At 34.3% G+C, this 21,298-nt stretch overlaps 1 protein-coding gene across 5 annotated transcripts in view; it reads left to right on the top strand.

The window, feature by feature from the left end:
* Positions 1-4,615, top strand: part of Odf2l (outer dense fiber of sperm tails 2 like) — a 38,633-nt gene extending 34,018 nt beyond the window's left edge. For all 5 annotated transcript variants that reach the window (XM_046443278.2, XM_046443279.2, XM_046443277.2 and 2 more), the window contains 2 exons: positions 1,501-1,626; positions 4,120-4,615. In XM_046443278.2, the coding sequence (XP_046299234.1) occupies positions 1,501-1,626; positions 4,120-4,248 (255 nt within the window). In that variant the 3' untranslated portion in view covers positions 4,249-4,615. The remainder of the gene's footprint in view (positions 1-1,500; positions 1,627-4,119) is intronic.
* Positions 4,616-21,298: the final 16,683 nt, after the last annotated feature.

Here is a 21,298-nt window from a genome sequence, read left to right as displayed (position 1 = left end):
ACATTGTACACTGACATCGTTCACTTCTCTGAACTTTAGTTTTCTTAACCAGTAAAATGGGTTATGCATTTCTTCATAAGTAAGGCTAAAAAGTGATTATCTGTATCCTGATGGTTCTTAGATGTGTATCTTCAGCTAGCACTGTCCACCCACTGAAATCTAGACTCACATATTCTACTACGTACTTGGCATCTCAGTTGAATGTAGACATCTCAGGCTTAGTAGGTCTAAACCCAAATTCTGAATCATTTCCTCCAAACTTACTTCTACCCGTGGTCTTCCTCAATTCCATTAATGTTCATTTCATAAAAGTCAGATAAAATCTAATATTCTTGAAATGTGACTCTTCCAAGTATCACATATATAGTCTATTTTTTTAAACTCTGAGAAACCAATTTAAATTGATTTTGGGAGCACATTGTTGAATAAAAGCTAGATATCAAAATGTACTGCCAATGGCAGAAGTGTAATACAAATTTCTCAGCCCCACCAACCTTTGTTATGAAAATAAGAGGTGGCTTTATTTTGGATTCAGCCTTAGTGAACCTTGAAAATTATAGGTACTCTCAAATTCCTTCCCAAAAGTGTTTAAAGTCCTTAGAGATGTATCTGCCCTCTCCTTTCTCTCCCACTGCAGTGGATGTGGTGCTGTCTGTAGTTTCTGTACACTTGTGAAGTGCCATCACTGCCCTATCTCCATAGCCCACTCCAAGGAGATAGGGCCTTTACCTCCATAGCTTCAGATCCTGCTAGCATCCCTCAGTCAAAATCTTCCTTAGCATTTGTGCAGAAGAAATGTTTGTAATTTCTTTCATCAAAACTTAGAACCATGTCTACAGCCTTAGGTTAGAGGATACTTCTTCCTACTAGCTTCTTGTTCCTGGACTGGACCTGACTTTCATTCTCATTTTTGTGGCTCCGACTCAACATTCCTACAGAAAGCCTTTCAAATATCTGAATTTTTGATGAGCTAAGCTAGACCTTCTGATAAAATAAGCAATGAGAGAAATATGAAAACTCAAATTCAGGCCACTTAAGTGAATGAATGAAAAGCCAGTCGTGTAACGTGCATGTTTCTGTGTGTGTGTGTGTGACATTCCCCTCCATTCTATCCATCCAAAAATATAATAAGGATTTCATGAGAACTTTATGTATTCCACTGCTGCTGTAGACACCATGGTGCATATAAATTCTATTAAAAATAGAAATCGCTCTTATATTGTTAAAAATATGTGGTTGGAGAAAACACCTACCTTAGTTACAAAGCAGTAAAAATGTACACAAAAAAATCTTTTGTATCTCAAGCTAACTTTTCAAATACTTATGAAAAAAGTATAGATACTTATATGTGCTTCTTCAAGATAGACTGTTTTTAAGCACTTTTTAATTGTCCAATACCTATTTTGGAATAAAAAAGTACAGTATAACCTTGTCACAGCTTTAAATCTCATTTTAAAGAAAGCACATTTAGTTGTTTTACTTTCTTAATAAAAATTACAGGTTTCTGAAGAAGTAGAGAAAATGACTTCTAGAGAGAGGGCTTTACAAACTAAAATATTAGATCTGGAAACTGAGCTTAGAAAGAAAAATGAAGAACAAAACCAACTTGTTTGCAAAATAAACACTGTAAGTATTATTATGACTTAATATATTGTAAAAACTAAATTATCACATTCATACCATGCAGTTTAGTTAAATTGTTAAAGTACAAATTGAGGGGTATCAAGGCTGTTATTTTACTGATAGTATTAAAAATAAATAATATAAAACATAAAATGTAAATGTCAGCATTATGCCAAAGAATTTGTCCTGCCTTCCTGGCAGCATGTATTACATTGCTCCAGGTCTCATCAGGCGCCCCTGCATGTGCTCTTAATGAAACTTAGAGTTATCATTTACTTATTTTCTTCATGGTATGAATTTTTCATTTTTTAAAGATAAACACAATTTAGAGTGTAAGTTAGATTTTTATATCTGTCTTGAATAATTATGTCTATGAATATTATATTTTAGAAATGTATAATTTGGTGTTAAGTAAATATTCAGTATTGTTAAATCTGCATATGAATGAATGCTTGGTCCACTTACCCATGAAATGAGAATACCAATCGGCTGTGTTTAATTAGTCTTCTGATGTTTTTCCTTGAATATTTATGAAATACTCAATTGGCATAAGATACTCTTGAAGCCAGCGTTAGTTATGTTTAAATTACTTAACCAACTACTTGATAATGATGTAGAGAATAATGCAACTTTATTTTTCCAGAAGCAGGAGACTTCACGAAAACTGTTTTTTTATTCCAAGTGTCTAAAAAGTACAAAACCTAAAAAGTTAAAAAATTAAATGATTATGGCATACACTGTTTAATTTCATTGCTTTCACAAGTTTTATGACAATTTAATCAGAATAAAATGTTTATCACTTTTAATTTAGCACAGTCCTTCCGTTTATTCCAAAATTTTTTTAAACTCACCATAGAAGTTTCTGATATTGTAAAATATGTGTATATTCTTTATGTAATTAAAGCCTCTGAAAAAATAAAGCTAAGGTGAGATGGGTTTTGTTGTAATGTTCCAGTATTTAACTAAAGCTACTAATAAGTAGGTTTACTATCTGATAATTTTATACCAGTAAAAAAATATAAAATTCTAAGCACAGATTTAGAAATAGCTGAAAAATGAGTTTTGTTCCATGATTTTCAGAAACAGTTGAGTGATCAGTCAAGTATTTATCTTATATGCATACTTTAGCCCCAGCTGGACTATAGACACCCAGAAAACCTCTCTCATTGGTAACTGTGTCCCCAGAGTCTTCTGCAGTGCCTTTTGTTATTTTCTACCCAAGTACTCTGGTGGGTGGCGGGGTATAAAATGAAAAATTAAAATAATTAAAGCACATATGGTTGATTTCTACTGTGATTTAGTTGTTGTAATACACATTCACTTAGCCTCATGTTTAACAGATTAATAAATAGGTTTTGCCTGGTATGGTGGTACACACCTGTAATCCCAGCAGATCAGGAGGCTGAGGCAGGAGGATGGAAAGTTCAGATCTAGCCTCAGCAACAGCTAGGCGCCAAACAACTCAGTGAGATTCTGTCTCTAAATAAAATACAAAATAGTGCTGGGAATGTGGCTCAGTAGTTAAGTGTCCCTGAGTTCAATACCCAGTATCCACCCCCCAACCCCCCCCCCAAAAATGAGTTTTATTTAAAACCATCATAACACATTTCCATTACATTGAACATATTTTCATACTAATTTTTGCCATTTTTCTGCCTAAAAATTCAGATTTTATCCCATCAGAATGAACTTTGTTGTTTAAAAAAAATTCTTTAATTAGATCAGTTTATCAAAAATGCTTTAGATAAAACAGGTTAGAGATACTATCTAGTTTCCAAGATTTCTCTAAAGAGACCTTCTGTGTCCTTCACAACAGTGCAACCTGATAGACTGAGCTGCACAAAAAAATGCAGCAAATCTTTTTGAAGCATCAACTTGACTCAACAATTTGGAGAGAAAAACAGCAACACAACACACTTGTATTGTAGGGTAGAATGTAAAATTATCAATGGATTTAGGACATACATAAGACTTGAGAGGCATTTCTGGCTTCGGGAGGGTTACAATGGGTTAAGCAGCTGAGCCCATCTTGGAACTTGTGCGTTCACCACCAGAGTACTTGGGTAGAAAATAAGAAAGGCCTGTAGGGTAAACAGGGCACTGCAGAAGACTCTGGGAACACAGTTACCAATGAGAGAGGTGTTGATAGTCCAGCTGGGGCTAAAGTATGTATGTAAGATAAATACTTGACTGATCACTCAACTGTCCCTGAAAATCACAGAAAAAAAACTCGTTTTTCAGCTATTTCAAAATCTGGGCTTAGAATTTTATACTTTTTTACTGGTATAAAAATTAGCAGATCGTAAACCTACTTATTAGTAACTTTAGTCAAATACTGGGAACATTACAACAAACCCATATCATTAATTTTTAAGATAATTTAATAATGGACACATCAGGTATGAGAATTTTTTTTAAAAATTAAAAATAATATATTCAGTTATTGTATATAGGTATTTTTATTGTGACTTGTATTTCTTTCTTGTTTTTGTTTAGAAAGCACAACATCAAGAAGTATCTTTGAAAGAAATGCAACATAGTCTTGAGAAGTCAGAGAATCAGAATGAGAGTATTAAGAATTATTTACAGTTTCTTAAAACTTCTTATGTAACAATGTTTGGATAAATCATTGAATTTATTTTCAGCATTAGGTTTTCACTATGAATCTAAAATGTGATTAGGAAAAAAATATTAATGGTTATGATTTGTAAATAGATATTTGAAATATAATTTATTATCTAATTGAAACTTGAAGACATGATAGCTACTAGTTTTCCTTTTTTCTAGATAATTCTCACTTAATTAATATATTAGTTTTTAGAACATTTTCCTGACACACACAGATACGAGAATCATTTTTTTGTGATGTCTGTAGCTACAATTTGTAATAAATCTTGGCCAATTATGAGCCAAATACATGATTTCAAATAATGTATATAGTTGTTTTATATTGTAATGTTATATAAATATAATAAAATATTCTGAATTTTAATTTTTGAGGATAATATAATTATTTTTATGTAATCTTTTTTTGCATTAAAATTCGTATTACACATATATACCACAATTTTTCATATCTCTTGTTTGTATATAAAGTATGTTGATACCCAGTTCATGTCTTCATACATGTACTTTGGATAATGATGTCCATCACATTCCACCATCCTTGCTAATCCCCTGTCCCCTCCCTTTCCCTCTCACCCCTCTTCCCTATCTAGAATTCATCTATTCCTCCCATGCTCCCCCTCTCTACCCCACTATGAGTCAGCCTCCTTATATCAGAGAAAACATTTGGCATTTGTTTTTTGGGGATTGGCTAACTTCACTTAGCCTTATCTTCTTCAACACCATCCATTTACCCTCAAATGCCATGATTTTATTCTCTTTTATTGCTGAGTAAAATTCCATTGTGTATATATGCCACATTTTTTTTTATCCATTCATCCACTGAAGGCATCTAGATTGGCTCCACAGTTTAGCTATTGTGAATTGTGCTGCTATAAACATTGATGTGGCTGTGTCCCTATAGTGTACTGTTTTTAAGTCCTTTGGGTATAGTCCGAGGAGAGGACAGCTGGGTCAAATGGTGGTTCCATTCCTAGATTTCCAAGGAATCTCAATACTGCTTTCCATATTGACTGCACCAATTTGCAGTCCCATCAGCAATGTATGAGTGTACCTTTTTCCCCACATCCTCGCCAACACTTATTGTTGTTTGTGTTCTTAATAGCTGCCATTCTGACTGGAGTGAGATGATATCTTAGAGTAGTTTTGATTTGCATTTCTCTGATTGCTAGAGATGATGAGCATTTTTTCATATATTTGTTAATTGATTGTATATCCTCATCTGAGAAGTGTCTGTTCAGGTTGTTGGACCATTTGTTGACTGGGTTATGAAAGATCTAGACAATGGAAACTACAGAATCCTAAAGAGAGAAATCAAAGAAGACCTTAGAAGATGGAAAGATCTACCTTGCTCTTGGATAGGCAGAATTAATATTGTCAAAATGACCGTACAACCAAAAGCACTATACAGATTTAATGCAATTCTGATCAAAAATCCTAATGGCATTCCTCATAGAAATAGAAAAAACAATCATGAAATTCATCTGGAAACATAAGAGACCCAGAATAGCTAAAGCAATCCTTAGCAGGAAGAGTAAAGCAGGTGGCATTTACTAACCCACAAAATTGCAACTATCTTATCTTGGACAAAGGTGCCAAAAACATGCACTGGAGAAAGGATAGCGTCTTCAACAAATGGTGCTGGGAAAACTGGAAATCCATATGTAACAAAATTAAATTAAACCCCTATCTCTCACCATGCGCAAAACTTAATTCAAGGTGGATCAAGGAATTAAGGAATTAAACCAGAGACTCTGCGTCTAATAGAAGAAAAAGTAGGCCCTAATCTTCATTATGTGGGATTTGGCCCCAACTTCCTTAATAAACTCCTACAGTGCAAGAATTAAAACCAAGAATCAATAAATGGGATGGAATGAAGCTAAAAAGTTTCTTCTCAGCAAAAGAAACAATCTGTGAGGTGAACAGAGAGCCCACATCCTGGGAGCAAATTTTTACCTCTCACACATCAGATAGAGCACTAATCTCTAGGGTATATAAAGAATTCAAAATGATGATATAATTATATACTTCCTAAAATACCAAATTTTCATTAAACTTAATATTGCTTTAAGTATATGCTGAGTTGCCATTATAATTTGTTAGATTTTAAATATAAAATTTTAAGTCATAGTTATTAAATGCCAGTTGATGATGACAGATGAAAGCAAATTGGCATGCATTGTTTCTTTATAAAGAATAGGTGTTCAGTCTGTCCTGTGATTACATAATTTCTTCATTCATTTTGTGCTAGTGATTATCAGATATTATTATAGCCATCCTAAAGTTGAGTTTTAAGTGTCAGATTAAAGGGGAACCACCAGTCCCACCCTTGCAGTGGCCAAGCCACATGGGATGATCAGAATAAGCACTTTTAATACCAAATAGCTTTATGAAAAGCTCTTTATTATTGGGATGAAGTATAGCAATCAAGAACTTGCTCCTGGTAATTTCACACCCTTTGTGCCAAGGCAGGATCTTCTAAAAGTTGATGGATGTGGCTCATAAGGGATCAAATGATAGAAACTCTTTTTGGACAATGACTTCAGAGCTATTTGTTCAAAGCAGTGGCTTGAAGATCACCCCAAAAGGGGTGTGAGGGGTAAAAAGGGAGTAGTAGCCTATGAGCAGAGCCATCTCTCCAAGGCCTGGTGTTTCTTCTCTGATCAGAAACAGAGATGTGTTTTCCACTCCTCACCTCACTCCTATGACTGCCATTTCATACACAGGGGCAACTTCCACTGCTTCATAGTATTTTTCTCAAAATAGCAAAATATAGAATGTCAGAAGCTGGTTATATTTTTTTGCCTAACAATTACTAGCAGGATTAAATATTGCCCCTCGACCCCTTTGATCATAGAACCTGTGATACTAAAAAACATACTTGACCCTTGAGGCTCTTTATTCTTCAAGGTTCCTTAAGGCAGACAGAGCCTTAAGAAATGCCCACATGAAAGAAAAGGAAGGCTCTTAAGTATTGCTCACTAGACTGTGATTTGCAGTTCAAGGGAGAACTACATAGTTATATTTGTATCTCAGGCCCGATGTAATACTTGGATATATATTAGGTCCTCAGTTGATGTTGATGGATGAATGGATGGTTGTTGAAAGAGAGAGAGTATTCATACTTCTGTTTTAGATATGAAAAGTGTAAGCATAGAAGGTTTAACTACCATGGCTGCAGTATAAAACTTAAAACTTTTAAAGTTGGTATTTGAACTCAAAGTCTTCTTACCCCCAAATTGAGGTTCTGAATACAGTGTTCTCTCCCTGTTGTAGGAACAGCAGCAGCAGCAGTCCAGCAACAGCATTGCTGTTCTTTTTAAGCACTTGCTATGTTCTAAAGTTCTAAGTGTAATATACATATTAACTCATTTATTTTTCAGGAAACAAAGACACTTAATAGTTAAGTAACTTGCCCCTGGCCACACAGCTTGAATGTGGTAGGCATTCAATTCCACATCCAGAGTCTCTGCTCTTCACTCTAACCAAACTACCTTTGCATCCATTTCATATATAAAAGTAGTGGTTTCTTTTAACATTAATGCATTTGACATATTTATGAATGTTCTTTTTTATATTTTTAATATTATTAAAAATAATTTGTGTCTGTGGCATTTAAATATCAGTATCTGCACCCTAAGGTTGGTACTTAGCTACTGTTGACACAGTATAACAAAAGAAGTTTGCTAGATCCTGGAAGAACTTTGGCAATCTCTGTGCTTAATGCTCCTCTGTGAAGCCCCAGTTAGTGCCCAAGTATCCATAAGGAGTGTTCTACTTCCAGCTTTGTTTTTTAATATTTATTTTTTAGTTCTAGGTGGACACAATATCTTCATTTTGTTTTTATGTGGTGCTGAGAATCGAACCCAGTTCCTCATGCATGCTAGGCGAGCGCGCTACCACTTGAGCCACAACCTCAGCCCCTGCTTCCAGCTTTTTACCATCCCAGGAATCCTGTTTCCCAATAGTTCTAACAGTTTTGCATGGTTTTCCTGTGGTATTCAGGGCCTCAGGACTTTGTTATGTAACAGTTTCTTCCATTGTGTTATTACTTCTTCCCGTGATCCATTCTTCCTCCTCACTTGATTTCTTGGATCTGATCTCCATTTAACTTGGCCTTTCTCAACTTGGGATCTGTCACTGGGTTTCTTGTGAGGTATTTCTTCCACTTGATTTTTTCTGACCACTAATGTGGTTTTTAAGGACAAGCATTCTTTTTCTGTTGAAATGTTAAATTTTTAATTAAAAACTGTTGGGTTTTGTTTTTACTGAAAGTTTTCTTTTTTTTAAGTTCTATTATTCCAGTATATTTTCATTAAAAGACTTCCTGTCTCTTCCATTGGTTCTACTTCAGTAGGTCCCCTTTTTTTTATGTGCTGCTTGTCATCTTTCCTTCCAAGCACCATAAGTGAGCTTCAGTTTTCCTTGTCTAGTCATGGCCCTGGGTTTCCTCAACACCTGCCAGTAGCCTGTCATGCACATCTGTTGGGCAGTAGCAAACCAAGTGGTGAAAGACGTGATGGCCTCTGTTCTCATGGGCCTCTGGACCTATTCCATCTACTGAGTTTCATTAAGGAACTGTTTTGTTCCCAAACTTCTTCAGTAACAAGCAGCAGTTCTTTCCTAACTACAAAGGTGGGAAACACTTCACTGGAGAATCAGACCACTTCAAGGTTTTCTCAGGTCAGCAGGTCTGGTGCACCAAACAGCGAGTCTTTCTTTGGGGGTGAAAAACAATGATGGTCTGCAATTGGAAAAAGTGCACAGTACTTTAAAGAATGAGTCTGATCTCTCTGCTGGCTCGTGATTTCTTCATGGTTTTTATATTTAGGTTAAAAAAAAAGTCATGAAATTGTTGAGTACCATTCATTTTCATAATTAAAAAAGCATCTCTGTGTATATACGCTCACATATGTTGTTAAGTGCACGGAGGAAGGCATAAAATCCTGCTTGCCTTGATAGGGGTGGGGAAAACCGTAATAACTTCCTGTGTGTGCTTTTATTTTGTTTCACTTATTGTAGTGAGATTTGATTACTTTTGTAGTCATTTTTTTTTCTCATCATATAAATAAAAAAAATTAAGGTCAGGGCATCTGCGATAAGTGTCAGTGTGTGATTGGTAAGATATAATGGTCCAAGAGTGCAATATTGGAATTTGATTTTCAGAGGTAGAATAGTTTTGAACAAGAAAAAAGCCTATTAGGTGTATTACCAGATGTTGACATACAGACACAAATCATTTTTAAGAATATTAAAAAATATAAAAAAGAACATTCATAAATACGTCAAATGCATTACTGTTAATAAGGTAGAAACCACTACCTTTATTTATAAAATGGATGCAAAAGTAGTATGGTTATAGTTAAGAGCAGAGACTCTGGATGTGGAATTGAATGCCTACCACATTCAATCTGTGCGGCCAGGGGCAAGTTACTTAACTTTTAAGTGTCTTTGTTTCCTGAAAAATAAATGAGTTAATATATATATTATATACAAAGTATATGTATATTAATATACATATATTGTATATAAATATATGTATATTACACTTAGAACTTCAGAACATAGCAAGTGCTTAAAAAGAACAGCAATACTGTTGCTGGGCTGCTGCTGTTCCTGCAACAGGGAGAGAACACTGTATTCAGAACCTCAATTTGCGGGTAAGAAGACTTTGAGTTCAAATACCAACTTTAAAAGTTTTAAGTTTTATACTGCAGCCATGGTAGTTAAACCTTCTATGCTTATACTTTTCATATATAAAACAGAAGTATGAATACTCTCTCTTTCTCTTTCAACAACCATCCATTCACCCATCAACATCAACTGAGGATGTTGATTAGCTGAGAAGCTTTGGATGGTAAAGTCGTCTAGCATGAACCATGTCTTCTAGGGTGAAGCAGAAGAATAAGTATCATGGTTAAATGTGAGCAGATGAGTAGATGACTGATAAGGAAGAAATCTTTAAAATCCTTCCAGGTTTCTAATTGCATTCAGAGTAAAATTTGAAGTCTTCAGCATGGTCACCAAGGCCTGCCCTCCGTCCCCATATCGCATGTTTCCCACACACTACATCCAGTTGTGCTTAGTTTCTTCAAAAACCAGGTTTGTTCTTCTGGTTTCCTCGTGGCCTGCCCTTTCCCCCACTCATGGCTTTACTAGATCCTGCTCATTCCCTCATAAACTTTCTATTCTTTTGGAAAAGATTTATTTTGTGGTTATATGTTTCATGTTTATCTCATTAGATTTTGACCTCTAGGAGGATTTACTGTTCTTGGCCTTTATCTAACATAGTGCCTGGCTGCCTAGCACAGTTACAGAGAGTTTGCTAAAGAAAGATGGGGAACTATGTGGAATCTGGGTGAATGATTAGCTTTTCCTCCCAAAGCTGTAAGTTTTCTTCAAGAGGAGTGGGATTTCCTTTCAGGCAGAGGTAGAAATCCCTTATAGCTGCTTGCTTCAGATAGGCTAACAGAACACACTTCCTCTCTCTCTTGTCTTTGTCTAAGAATAAAAATTCCCTTATTTTCTTATATGACTGGCTTTGGAAAGATACTTAAATCACAAGTATAACTCACTGTTTTTGGTTTATTTGACATCATAACTAATGTGGTACCTTCAGGTAACACTTCTACAGAAGAAAAAATAAGTAGTAAAAAATTAACACTTTTCCTTAAAATATAACTTAAGATTTGCTTAAAATTATAAAGTTTAGACTTATTTTAAAAATAACATTAAGCATTTTGCTGGTTTTCTCCTTACTTTGGCATTCCTTGGGTGTGGGTTGAGATTATGCAGGACTATAAGAAGTTCTCTATTTCTAGTTGTTGTTATTAGATGAAGGTAATAATGACAGCAGTTAGATTACTGTTAACACTAAAACCTATGAGTATAGTTATGCATTGCTTAATGATAGGGATCTGTTCTGAGAATTGTACCATTGGGAAGTTTGTTCTTCTGTAGATGTTATAGCATTCTTAACACAAATTAAGGCAGCTATGACATCACTGGGTGACAATTTATGAGATCACCATCACATATGTGGTTTCTTGTTGATGGATCTGTCATGTGGCATATGACTGTATTTCATTAGAAACATTGTAATTATACACTGGTGACCACTTTCTATAGCCTTAAAATTTACTCTTTGCAACTTCTTTGTAATGAAGTTAAATTTTCTGTAATTAAAAATTAAAAAGCACATTTTTTTAAAAAAAAGATCTAAACAGAAAGGGCATCTAAATCCAAACCAGTAAGACATATATAAATGATCTTAAGAAAAAAGTAAAAATTTTATTATTATAGTGACAATAAAAACTACTCTCCCTTCTACCTGCTGTGCTGTAGAACCCAGGGCCTGTGCATGCTACTACTGGCTGAAGCAGTCTTGAAGAACAAAATCAAAGAACTTAAACTGTTAGACATCAAGATTTGTCATAAAGCTGCAGTGATGAAGACAGTAGTATGGGTGCAAAGGTAGACAAATGGAACAGTGGAACAGAATAGAGAGTTCAAAAGAAAATCTACCCTTCTGCTTTATGACATCTGATTGATCTCAGTCATGGCAAAGATGAAACTAGTAGGTTGAGAATGAATTGTATTTTCAATAATGGGACTACATTAGTCAGATATCCATATGAAAAAATCTTAACTCCTAGTTCAAATCAGACACAAAATTATTCAAATGGATTGCAGAACCTAATATGAAAAGTAAAACTAAATCTTTTAGAAAAAAACAAAGGAGACAATTTTCAATGGCATGGAGTAAATAAAGACTTAAAGAAGATACCGAAGATGCGATCTATGAAGGAATTATATGCAAATTTATAAGTTCTGATAATTGATAAGTGAAAATTATAATTAAGAAGGTGAAAAAAAACAACCACAGGTGTAGAAAATATATATATATATATATATATATAAATATTTGTGTGTATATGTATATATATATAAATATTTGTGTGTATATGTATATTTATGTATCTCCTTATGTGTGTGTATGTAGATGTAACAAGTAGATCAAAGAAGTAGATGTATAGAGGAATTAACATTATTTTCAGGTGTTACTTGAAATGTTCTCAATTAAATGTGAAATAAAGAAAATCCACCCTTCTGCTTCTAAAGTCATAAAAAATATTGATCGGAACAAGTATGAAAGATTCATGGTCAGAACTCTATAGCATTCAAAGTATGTTCACATTTCCACTTTTCAGTTAAAATTCAAAGTGAGAGATATGACTTGACCAAATCAAAATTCATTTGATTGTTTAATTAAAAGATTGGATTCTTCTTACTAGGTGACAGGCATTGGCTAAGAAATGGAGTGGCCTGATGGAAATGGGTCCACCAGAATCTAATTATTCCTTTAGGATAAAATACCTAAGTTGGAAATTATTGTATAAAATGACATGAATACTTTGTGTTTCATGATCCTCACATTTTTTGTGGTATTTGACCTAATATTTTACATTTAAGCATTTATCCTAATAATTAGATGCAGACAAGGATATTTGTTCATGAAGCCATTCAGTGCAGAAAGATTCATACCATTTTACATAGTGTAAAAACATTAGAATGCTATAATTTTATTGCCTTCTTATCCTTTTTCCTGTGGTTGTCATAACATTTAACTTCTATACATGCCATAAGCCTCCAAAAACATTATTATTATTGCTTCAATAATTTATTTTTCAGTGATTACAAATAAGAAAAATGTCACATTTACCTCATTCTTACCATTTTCAGCACTCTAATTCTTATTGGAGACCCATATTTCCATTTTGTCTCATACTCCTTTTACCTTAAAATTTCCTTTAATATTTTCATGGTACAAGTCTTTTGGAAACAAATTCATCTTTTCTTTTTCTGAAAAACTACTTGATATTTCTTTTTTGAATGTTTTCATCAAGCATAGAATTCTGGATTGATAGATTTTTTTTCCTCTTTCTTACTTTCTTCAGGATTGCACGGCTTCTGTCAGGATGTAAGATGTGAATCCTTTGTCCTCTGTATGTGTAGTTTCTTTTTCCCCACACACACCTCTTCACTACTTTAAATATTTTCCCTTTAGTTTTGGTTTTCAGCAGTTTGAATATGTCTAGGTTTTATCTTTCCTAGATAAATATGTATACTTTTCTGAGTTTAGATTTGTAGATCTTTCAGTCTTTCACTAATTTCAGAAAATTGTCAACCATTATTTCTTCAGATATTTCTATTGTCCTATTCTCTTTTGCCCCTCTTTCTGGGATTCTAATTTGATGTATGAAAGACCTTTTCATGTTGTCCCGCATTTTGGGGGATGATCTGTTTTCTCTCTTTTCTCCCTTCCCTGTCCTCCCTCCCTTTCTTCCTTTCCCTCACTTAAGTTTCAGTCTTGATAATTTCTGTTGACTTATGTTCAAGTTCAGTGATTCTTTCCTCATCTGTATCTGTATCGATAATCCCACTGCAGGTGTTATCTCTAAAATGATGCCTTTTAATTTTAGCACTTTCAGATAACTTTTTTTGTAGTTGTCATTTGATTGTTTATATTCCCACAATATGTCTATGCACATTGTGTACATTTTTACTATTTTAACATATTAATCATAGATTTTTTTGTCCATATGTGGTAATGTAACATCTGAGTGATATATGTAAGTCTGGTTCTGTTGCTTTCTCTTAAGATGGGGCATTTAGAATCTTTCTTTGTTGTGTATCTTATGGCTTTTGGTTATTTTGATGGACACTGTGGGTATACACACAATACAATATTTGTGCCCCAAATTGGATACACATATTCTTTCAAGCCACTGGCATGGTAGACAATCTAAACAAGAGCTGAGCTTGCTTTGAGGTTTATTATCACTATAGTTACCTTCAGTACCTACGAATTTCAGATCTCTCCAGTAGTTACCTTGGTTTATTGTGAGGTTTGGGGATGTCAACCAGTTTTTCTCAATACTCCTACTCTACTCTCAGCTTTCAGTGATCTCTGAAAACCTCCATCATAGGCAAGCACGCTACCAAAGAGCTACATTCTCAGCCACTTTTTAAAAATTTTATTTTGAAACAGGGTCTTGCTAAATTGCTCATGTTTGCCTGGAATTTGTGATGCTCCTACCTCAGCCTCCCTCGTAGCTAGGCTTAAAGAAATATACCACCATGCCTGGCTCTTCCTTCACTCTTATTCTTCCCCAAGCAGTAGACTGCTATTTGCTGGTAGTGCTAGATTTTTGATGGGGGCAAACGGCTATCTCAGTTTTGCTAGTCCAGCCTGTCTTCAGCAGTCCTTTGGTTTATGCCTTATATAGTTAGAGGTTTCTCACTGTTTACCTTCTTCCATACCTGTAGCAACCATATTCGGCCATATCTCTGTGTATATCTGTACAGAGGGGCAGAATCTTAAGGTAGGAGAGCAATTTCTAGCACCTCACTCAAGTGATAGCAAATTTCTGAATAATAAAAAAGTATAAAAACCTCCTATGGTTGTATTATTTTCTTTCTTATTTTAATTGTCAGTTGTTCTATATCTGTTTTGATCTGCTATTTTGTGCATATAGATCTAGAATTGTGATGTCTTCCTGTTGGTTCCTTATCATTATTAAAGGTTTAAGAATCTCTAATAATGCTTCTTGCTGCAAAAATCTGTTATCTGATATTAATATACTTACATCATCTTTTATTGGTTTGGTGTTTGCATGGTGTATTTTTTTTCTATCCTTTTAATTTTAGCCTTCCATTGACTGTATGTTTTAGGCATATCTCTTATATGTCATATATAATTGGTTTTATTTTGTTGTTTTTTGGTTGGTCTGGGCTTTTTTGTTTTTCTTTGTTTATTTTTTTAGTTTGACAATCCTTAACTTTTTAATTAGAATAGTTAGTCTATTTACATCTAATGTAACTTTTAATATAGTTGAGTTTTTATCTATTATCTTACTATTTTTCCCATTTGACCCATCTTTTTATACTCCTTTTCTTCTCTTTTGATTCCACTTCTAAATCAGTCAAATGTTTTCTATTTCATTTTTTCTTTAAAAAGGCTGTAGACACTTCTGATGATATTATGTGTCTTTGGAGAAGAGAATACCTTGTACTATTTAAGCAGTTGTGTGAAGGTGGGATCATCACCTTAATTCAATGTTATGGACTAAATTGTGTCACCCCCAAAATGTATATGTTGAAGCCCTGAAGTCTAGTATCTCGGAATATGACTGTATTTGGAAATCGGGCATTTAAAGAGGTAGTTAAGTTTAAATGGGCTATCAGGGTATGGACCCTAATCTAATCTAGTATCCATATAAGGAAAGGGGAAACAGAAAGAGAACAGTGTCTGATGGACATTATTATCCAAAGTACATATATAAAAACACGAATTGGTGTGAATATACTTTGTATACAACCAGAGATATGTGTAATATGAATTTTAATGCACCTGCTGTCATATATAAATTTAAAAAAATAAAAAGAGGGGAAAAAGAAAGAGAACAGTGTCTGAATAAGAAAAGGGAGAGATACTGAGAAATACTGAAGAAAACAAACGGTCATGTAAAGTCACAGTGAAAAAGCAGCCATCAGTAAGATGGCTGACTTTAAGTAAGGAAGGAGACTTCAGGAGAAACCAAACTTGCTATAATCTTGATTTTGGACATTCGACCTCCAGAACTGTGAGAAAATAAATTTCTGTTATTTAAATCATCCAGTCTGTGACATTTTGTTAAACCACCTCTAGCAAATAATATATTCAATCAGCTGATTTGAAGCCATGTTATTATTGTCTTAATAAAGCTCAGCCTACCTCTGGTCAGCTCTATCCCAATGGTTGTTTATTACTTTGGACTTAACATGAAAGCCGGATGGATCTTTTTCTCTTTAGCATTGACAAACCACAAGTAATTCTCGGGTCTTCAGGTTAAGGTTTTAGCTAATTGTCCCAGACATTGTTCAGAATTCAGGAAATTACTTGATGAGGAAACATACTCTGTTTGAGACCCTCATTTTTTCTCCACTTCCCACCAACCACAAAAACCTCTGCCAGCTTCTCTTGACTCCCCCAGGGTGGCCTCCTGACATGGGCCAAGCCTGAATTCTCAGCTTCTAGTTGTGTCCAGAATTTTTCCCTCTGAAAAAGCAGAGCAGTGGCTGCAGGTCATCACAGCTCCCTCTTGAGCTTTCAGCTCTTGCCTCCTGTTTGCTTAAGGGCTTCTTCCCTGGAAGGTCTTTTTCTTTCATTGCTGTTTAAATCTTCATGAAATTATTCTTTGCTTTCAGAGGTTTCCAGCTTAGCTCTTTAGTCTCCCACTCTGCATTAGCATCAGAATTTGTCAAATATGTTGAGGGATAAACCAATCATGCATTTGATTCTCCTCTGCCTCCAAATTTGTCACTCCAGCCACAAGAGATCTCCAAGGCCTCTGTCCATATACTGAGCCCCAGCTGCATCCCTATGCTTGGGCCAAGCCAAGATTCTTAGCCTCTAACCTCTTCTGGGAAAGTGTAGCTAAAAATCCTCAGCTCACCTCTGAAATTCAGTGCCTTTAGTTTTTGTTGCTCCATAGTTTCGGGTGCTTTTTTAAAAGTTTTTTTTTTATATTTTATCTGGGCTTTTTGTGCTCTTGGAGTAACCAGCCATCAAGTTTGCCTGCTACTGAGGGGTTTTCTTCCTGGGATATAGGACTTCCAGTGCTGAAACAGACAACTTGGGAATGGGAGTATTAGGAATGATTAGTAAGCCTAAAAATTTGCAGTAAAGCTGGACTACTGCAAAGCTTCTTATTCCTACTCAGAATTGAGAGTTTAGTTAGCATGAAACAAATATCTTCCCAAAATTGTGAAGAATTGTTCCTACTGCATATAGTCTCAGGCAATAGGAAGGAATGACAGTTTTTAATTCTTATCAATTTGTGCATAGTTTAAATCTTAAAGCCTTTAGTTCTTAGTCATTCTAGTGAGAATGAATAATGAATTAAAATAAAATATTTTGTGCCTGTATTCATATATTCTATTGAAATCAACATGGTAGATTGTGTTTAAAAACAGGGCAAATGCAGGTAATGTGGAAGAGTTGCTATTTAAATTACATTTTTAAATTATAGTTGTGGACTATAGACCACAGTTAGAACTTGTGACTTCTTTCTTTTCTGTACCATTAATTTGAATGTGAATAAGGACTTAAGAAAACTCATTCAATGCATTTATAAGGATGCATTATGTACCAAATACTGTGCTTGATACCGAACACATAAAGACTTTTTTTTCATCTCTTACAATCGTGCTTCCTAGCCTTCCAAAAACCATGACACAAATTTTAAAAAACAACATGTTTAGGTAAAACTATGGTTTAAAAAAAAGGCGGGGGTGGTTGCTTATACCCAGAAATTTCTGGCTCAAGTTGTAGCCAACATAGGTATTCTCCAGGGCATTTCACTGCATGTGTTGAGATCAGGATCTCCCCATATTTGTAATCCATTTGTGTATTAAGAAACCCATTGCTTTCCTCTTATGCTCTAGGCTTTCTTTTGCAAAAGACTCTGTGAATGTCTTTTCATGTCCCTAGAGGAAAACTGATACCAGTCCAGGTGCTTTGCAATACACCAGGTGTATACATGAGCCAGATTTCCTAAATCCTTTTTCATTAAGAGTTCCTATTCGATGGTGCTTCTAGACTACAACATGTGCATACAAGCAGAAATTAGTGTCTTGTTAGGCTTTTTCTGTTCTCTCTCTGTTCTTTCTCTACACAATACATATTTTCTTTATCCAGAGGAACACATGATTTCCATTATGTGGAGTGCAAAATAGTTTGGCTTTGAAATAGGTAAGATACAGCTATTTATAATGGGAAAATGACTGTAACAAAATGTTATGTAAGCATTTCATACAGTCATATGTGATAGTCAAATTTATACTAATTTAAAACTATTAAAATTTTTTATCTATGTCTGGGTAACTTTTTAGGTTTTGCTTGTTTTTTTCCTTTGTGGTACTAGAGTTTGAACCCAGGGCTTCACACATACTAGAAAAGTGCCCTACCACTGGGATAGATTACCCATTTTATTTTGTTTTGACACAGCATCTTGCTAAGTTGACCACATCTGTCTCATGTTTCATTCCTCCTGCCTAGACCTCCCAAGTAGCCAGGTTTATAAGGCATGTGCCACTGTACCAGGCTACATTTTAGTTCTTTATAGTTGATGAATGTAAATTCTCTGTCCAGTTCTCAGAAAAAAAATCTAGGATTATAAAAATGTAAATTTTATTAACTTACAAATGTTTTGTTTAATTTGTAAGATGTTCAACCAATAATAAGTTGGGAGGATTACTGTGTTACCTAACTAAGGAAGATTATCAGTATACACTCACTTATGAGAACTTGCTTTAACATGACATCCTTTTATGGTAAGATAAATAAGCATGATTATGGTTATAGAATTTATTCCTTCTAGGATTAAAATACCACTGGCCAATATAATCATGTAAATACCCAAGTTGGGGTAATTGGAATGGCCAAGATAATAAGATTACCTAATCTGGTTTACAGTCATCAGATTGCTGCTGGTAGCAGGGGCCTTCTGGATGATGGGCCACCATAAGCATGTTAGTAGCAGAGTTCGGCTGAGCAGAATGGTATTTAATGGGGCAAGACCACAGGAAATGGTAGAGGCTGTGATAAAACTTTATGAGGCTCCAACAGCTTCCTCAACCTAAATAGGCAGAAATGAATTAGCAAATCTCCAAATCATTAGAGACAAAAGAACCCAGATGTGATTCTCCAACTTCTTATAATGCAGTGATCCTATGACCACATACTTCAATATAGTATGTTTGAGCCTCCTAAGTAAAAAAGAGAGATTTTTACCCAAACAAACAAATAATGAAGTTGCCTATAACATGTTATTGATTAATAGATTGGTAAGAAAGTAATTGAACTAGGTGTATTGTAAAATGAGTAAAATCATGATGTTGAATAATTTTTAGGGCAATTGGGGAGAGAATATGAAAACAGTGTTAAGTATTTGTACCTACTAATACACTTTCTACAATTTTCCTCCAAATGCTTACACAATTTTTTTTTGTAAAATTATTTCTAATTATTTTGGGGTTTCGTATAAGTCATTGCCACTGTACACAAATTTTTATTTTCTAACTAGTAGTTATTATTATATATGAAAGCTTTTTATCTTGAATTTAGGTACATTACTAATTTATATTTGTCAGTTTTCAATTTGATTCACTTGCCTTTTCTAAATAAATAATTTAATGTTATAACTGGCAATATTATTAATATTATACTGTAATTAAGTATCAGTCATGGATAAAATGTCTTTACAAATGATTTGACATGAAAAATTCCAAACAAAATCCACACATGGCATTTGATGGACATGTTCCTTGTATTCTATAATAGTTCCCCTAGTTTACTTTCAAGTCATCTGTTAGATCATTTGCCCTGTAGAATTTCCCACACTCTGAATTTTGTTGATTTTATCCTCATGGTATTATTTAACATGTTTCGTCATCTCTGTTTCTTGTAAACCAGTAGTTAGATCCAAACTCTTGAAAGAATTCAGGTTTAATATTTTTTCCCCTTGGCAAAAAATATTTCAGTGGAACTCTACACTTTCAATCATATCACATAAGGAGCAATGTAATGTCTGGTTGTCACACTTGCACTAAATATAAAATAGATCTGTGGATTCAGGTGATGTCAGACTGATTCATTCGTTAAAAGATAGATAAACTTTCTTACCTAATATTTTTAAGCAGCCATTGATGATCATTGCCAAGATTCATTATTTCCTTAAGGTACTTTAAAATGGTGATTTTTCCAATTCTCTTGTTGTACATTTATATATTTTGATTATTCTATCAGAATGTTCCTTATCAATTAGTCATTTTGACATACAAACTGTAAAGGAAAGGTAGGATAAATGCTTGACTTAATTTGCAGAATAATGAATGAATGTCTAACAACCTCTAATGTGACATGAGTTTTGTTTTCATTTTGTTGTGAATTTTTATAGAACATGGAAATATATAAGTGTATACACACACACATATTCACCTATTTTAACTCAATATGGCAATTTTAAAATTTATTTTGTATCGGAAAATTCATATCTATAAATTCATTTATATCTGAAATACAGCTTTAGCTAGTTCTCTTAAGTGAGTATATGCGTAATGCTATATGTGTATGTGTGGTTTGCATATTTTTTTGAGGTTTTGGTTTGTAGTTTTCTTACTTTATATGTATATATTTAAGGACTTTTCTTTTTATACTGTACTAAAAATATGGTCTTAATTTTTGTTTTGGGGAAATTTTAATTATCTATTATATTTACATCCTTCTTATTTTGTCTACTTTGCCTATTATAAAATTAATTCTGATGTGCATTGGTGTCTTCTACTGAAAGTATTTCTGTCTACTTTTCTGTCTATAGTTAATATTTTTATTTCACATAACTTGGTACTCTTATTTGGTTATTATCTACCCTTGTCAAAGAGATGTCTGGGGCAATTCAATTTTTAATCCTTTGTGGGTTTTTAGTGTGTGTGTGTGTGTGCTGTGACCAAAAAGACCTGACAAGAACAATTGAGAGGAGAAAAATTTCATTTGGGGGCACGCAGTTTCAGAGGTCTCATTCCACATGAAAACGAGATTACTCCATTCCTCAGAACCTGAGATGAGAGAGAACATCATGGTGGAAGTGTGTGGCAGAGGAAAACAGCTGGGAACATGGTACCGGGAAACAGAAAGAGAGCTCTGTTCAGCAAGGACAAAACATACCTCAGGGTCCTGTCTCCTCTAGCCACACCCTACCTGTCTACAGTTACCACCAAATTAATCCGGATTAGTGAATTAACATGCTGATTTGGTTAAGGCTCTCATAACCCAATCCTTTTACTTTTAAACCCTCTTATATTGTCTCACACATGAGCTTTTGGGGGACACCTCGCATCTACACCCTAACAGTGGGTAACCACAAATTTAATGATATATGTCATTATTACAAATAATAAGATACCATATTCAAAATAGCCTTTATTACCTTATTTTATGCTTTTCTAC

This window comes from Marmota monax, unplaced genomic scaffold (assembly GCF_021218885.2).
Source record: "Marmota monax isolate L192 unplaced genomic scaffold, Marmota_monax_Labrador192_F-V1.1 WCK01_AAM20220418_F8-fsc00046, whole genome shotgun sequence".
Classification (NCBI taxonomy): Eukaryota; Metazoa; Chordata; class Mammalia; order Rodentia; family Sciuridae; genus Marmota; species Marmota monax.
This window is presented reverse-complemented; position numbering and strand designations above follow the sequence as displayed.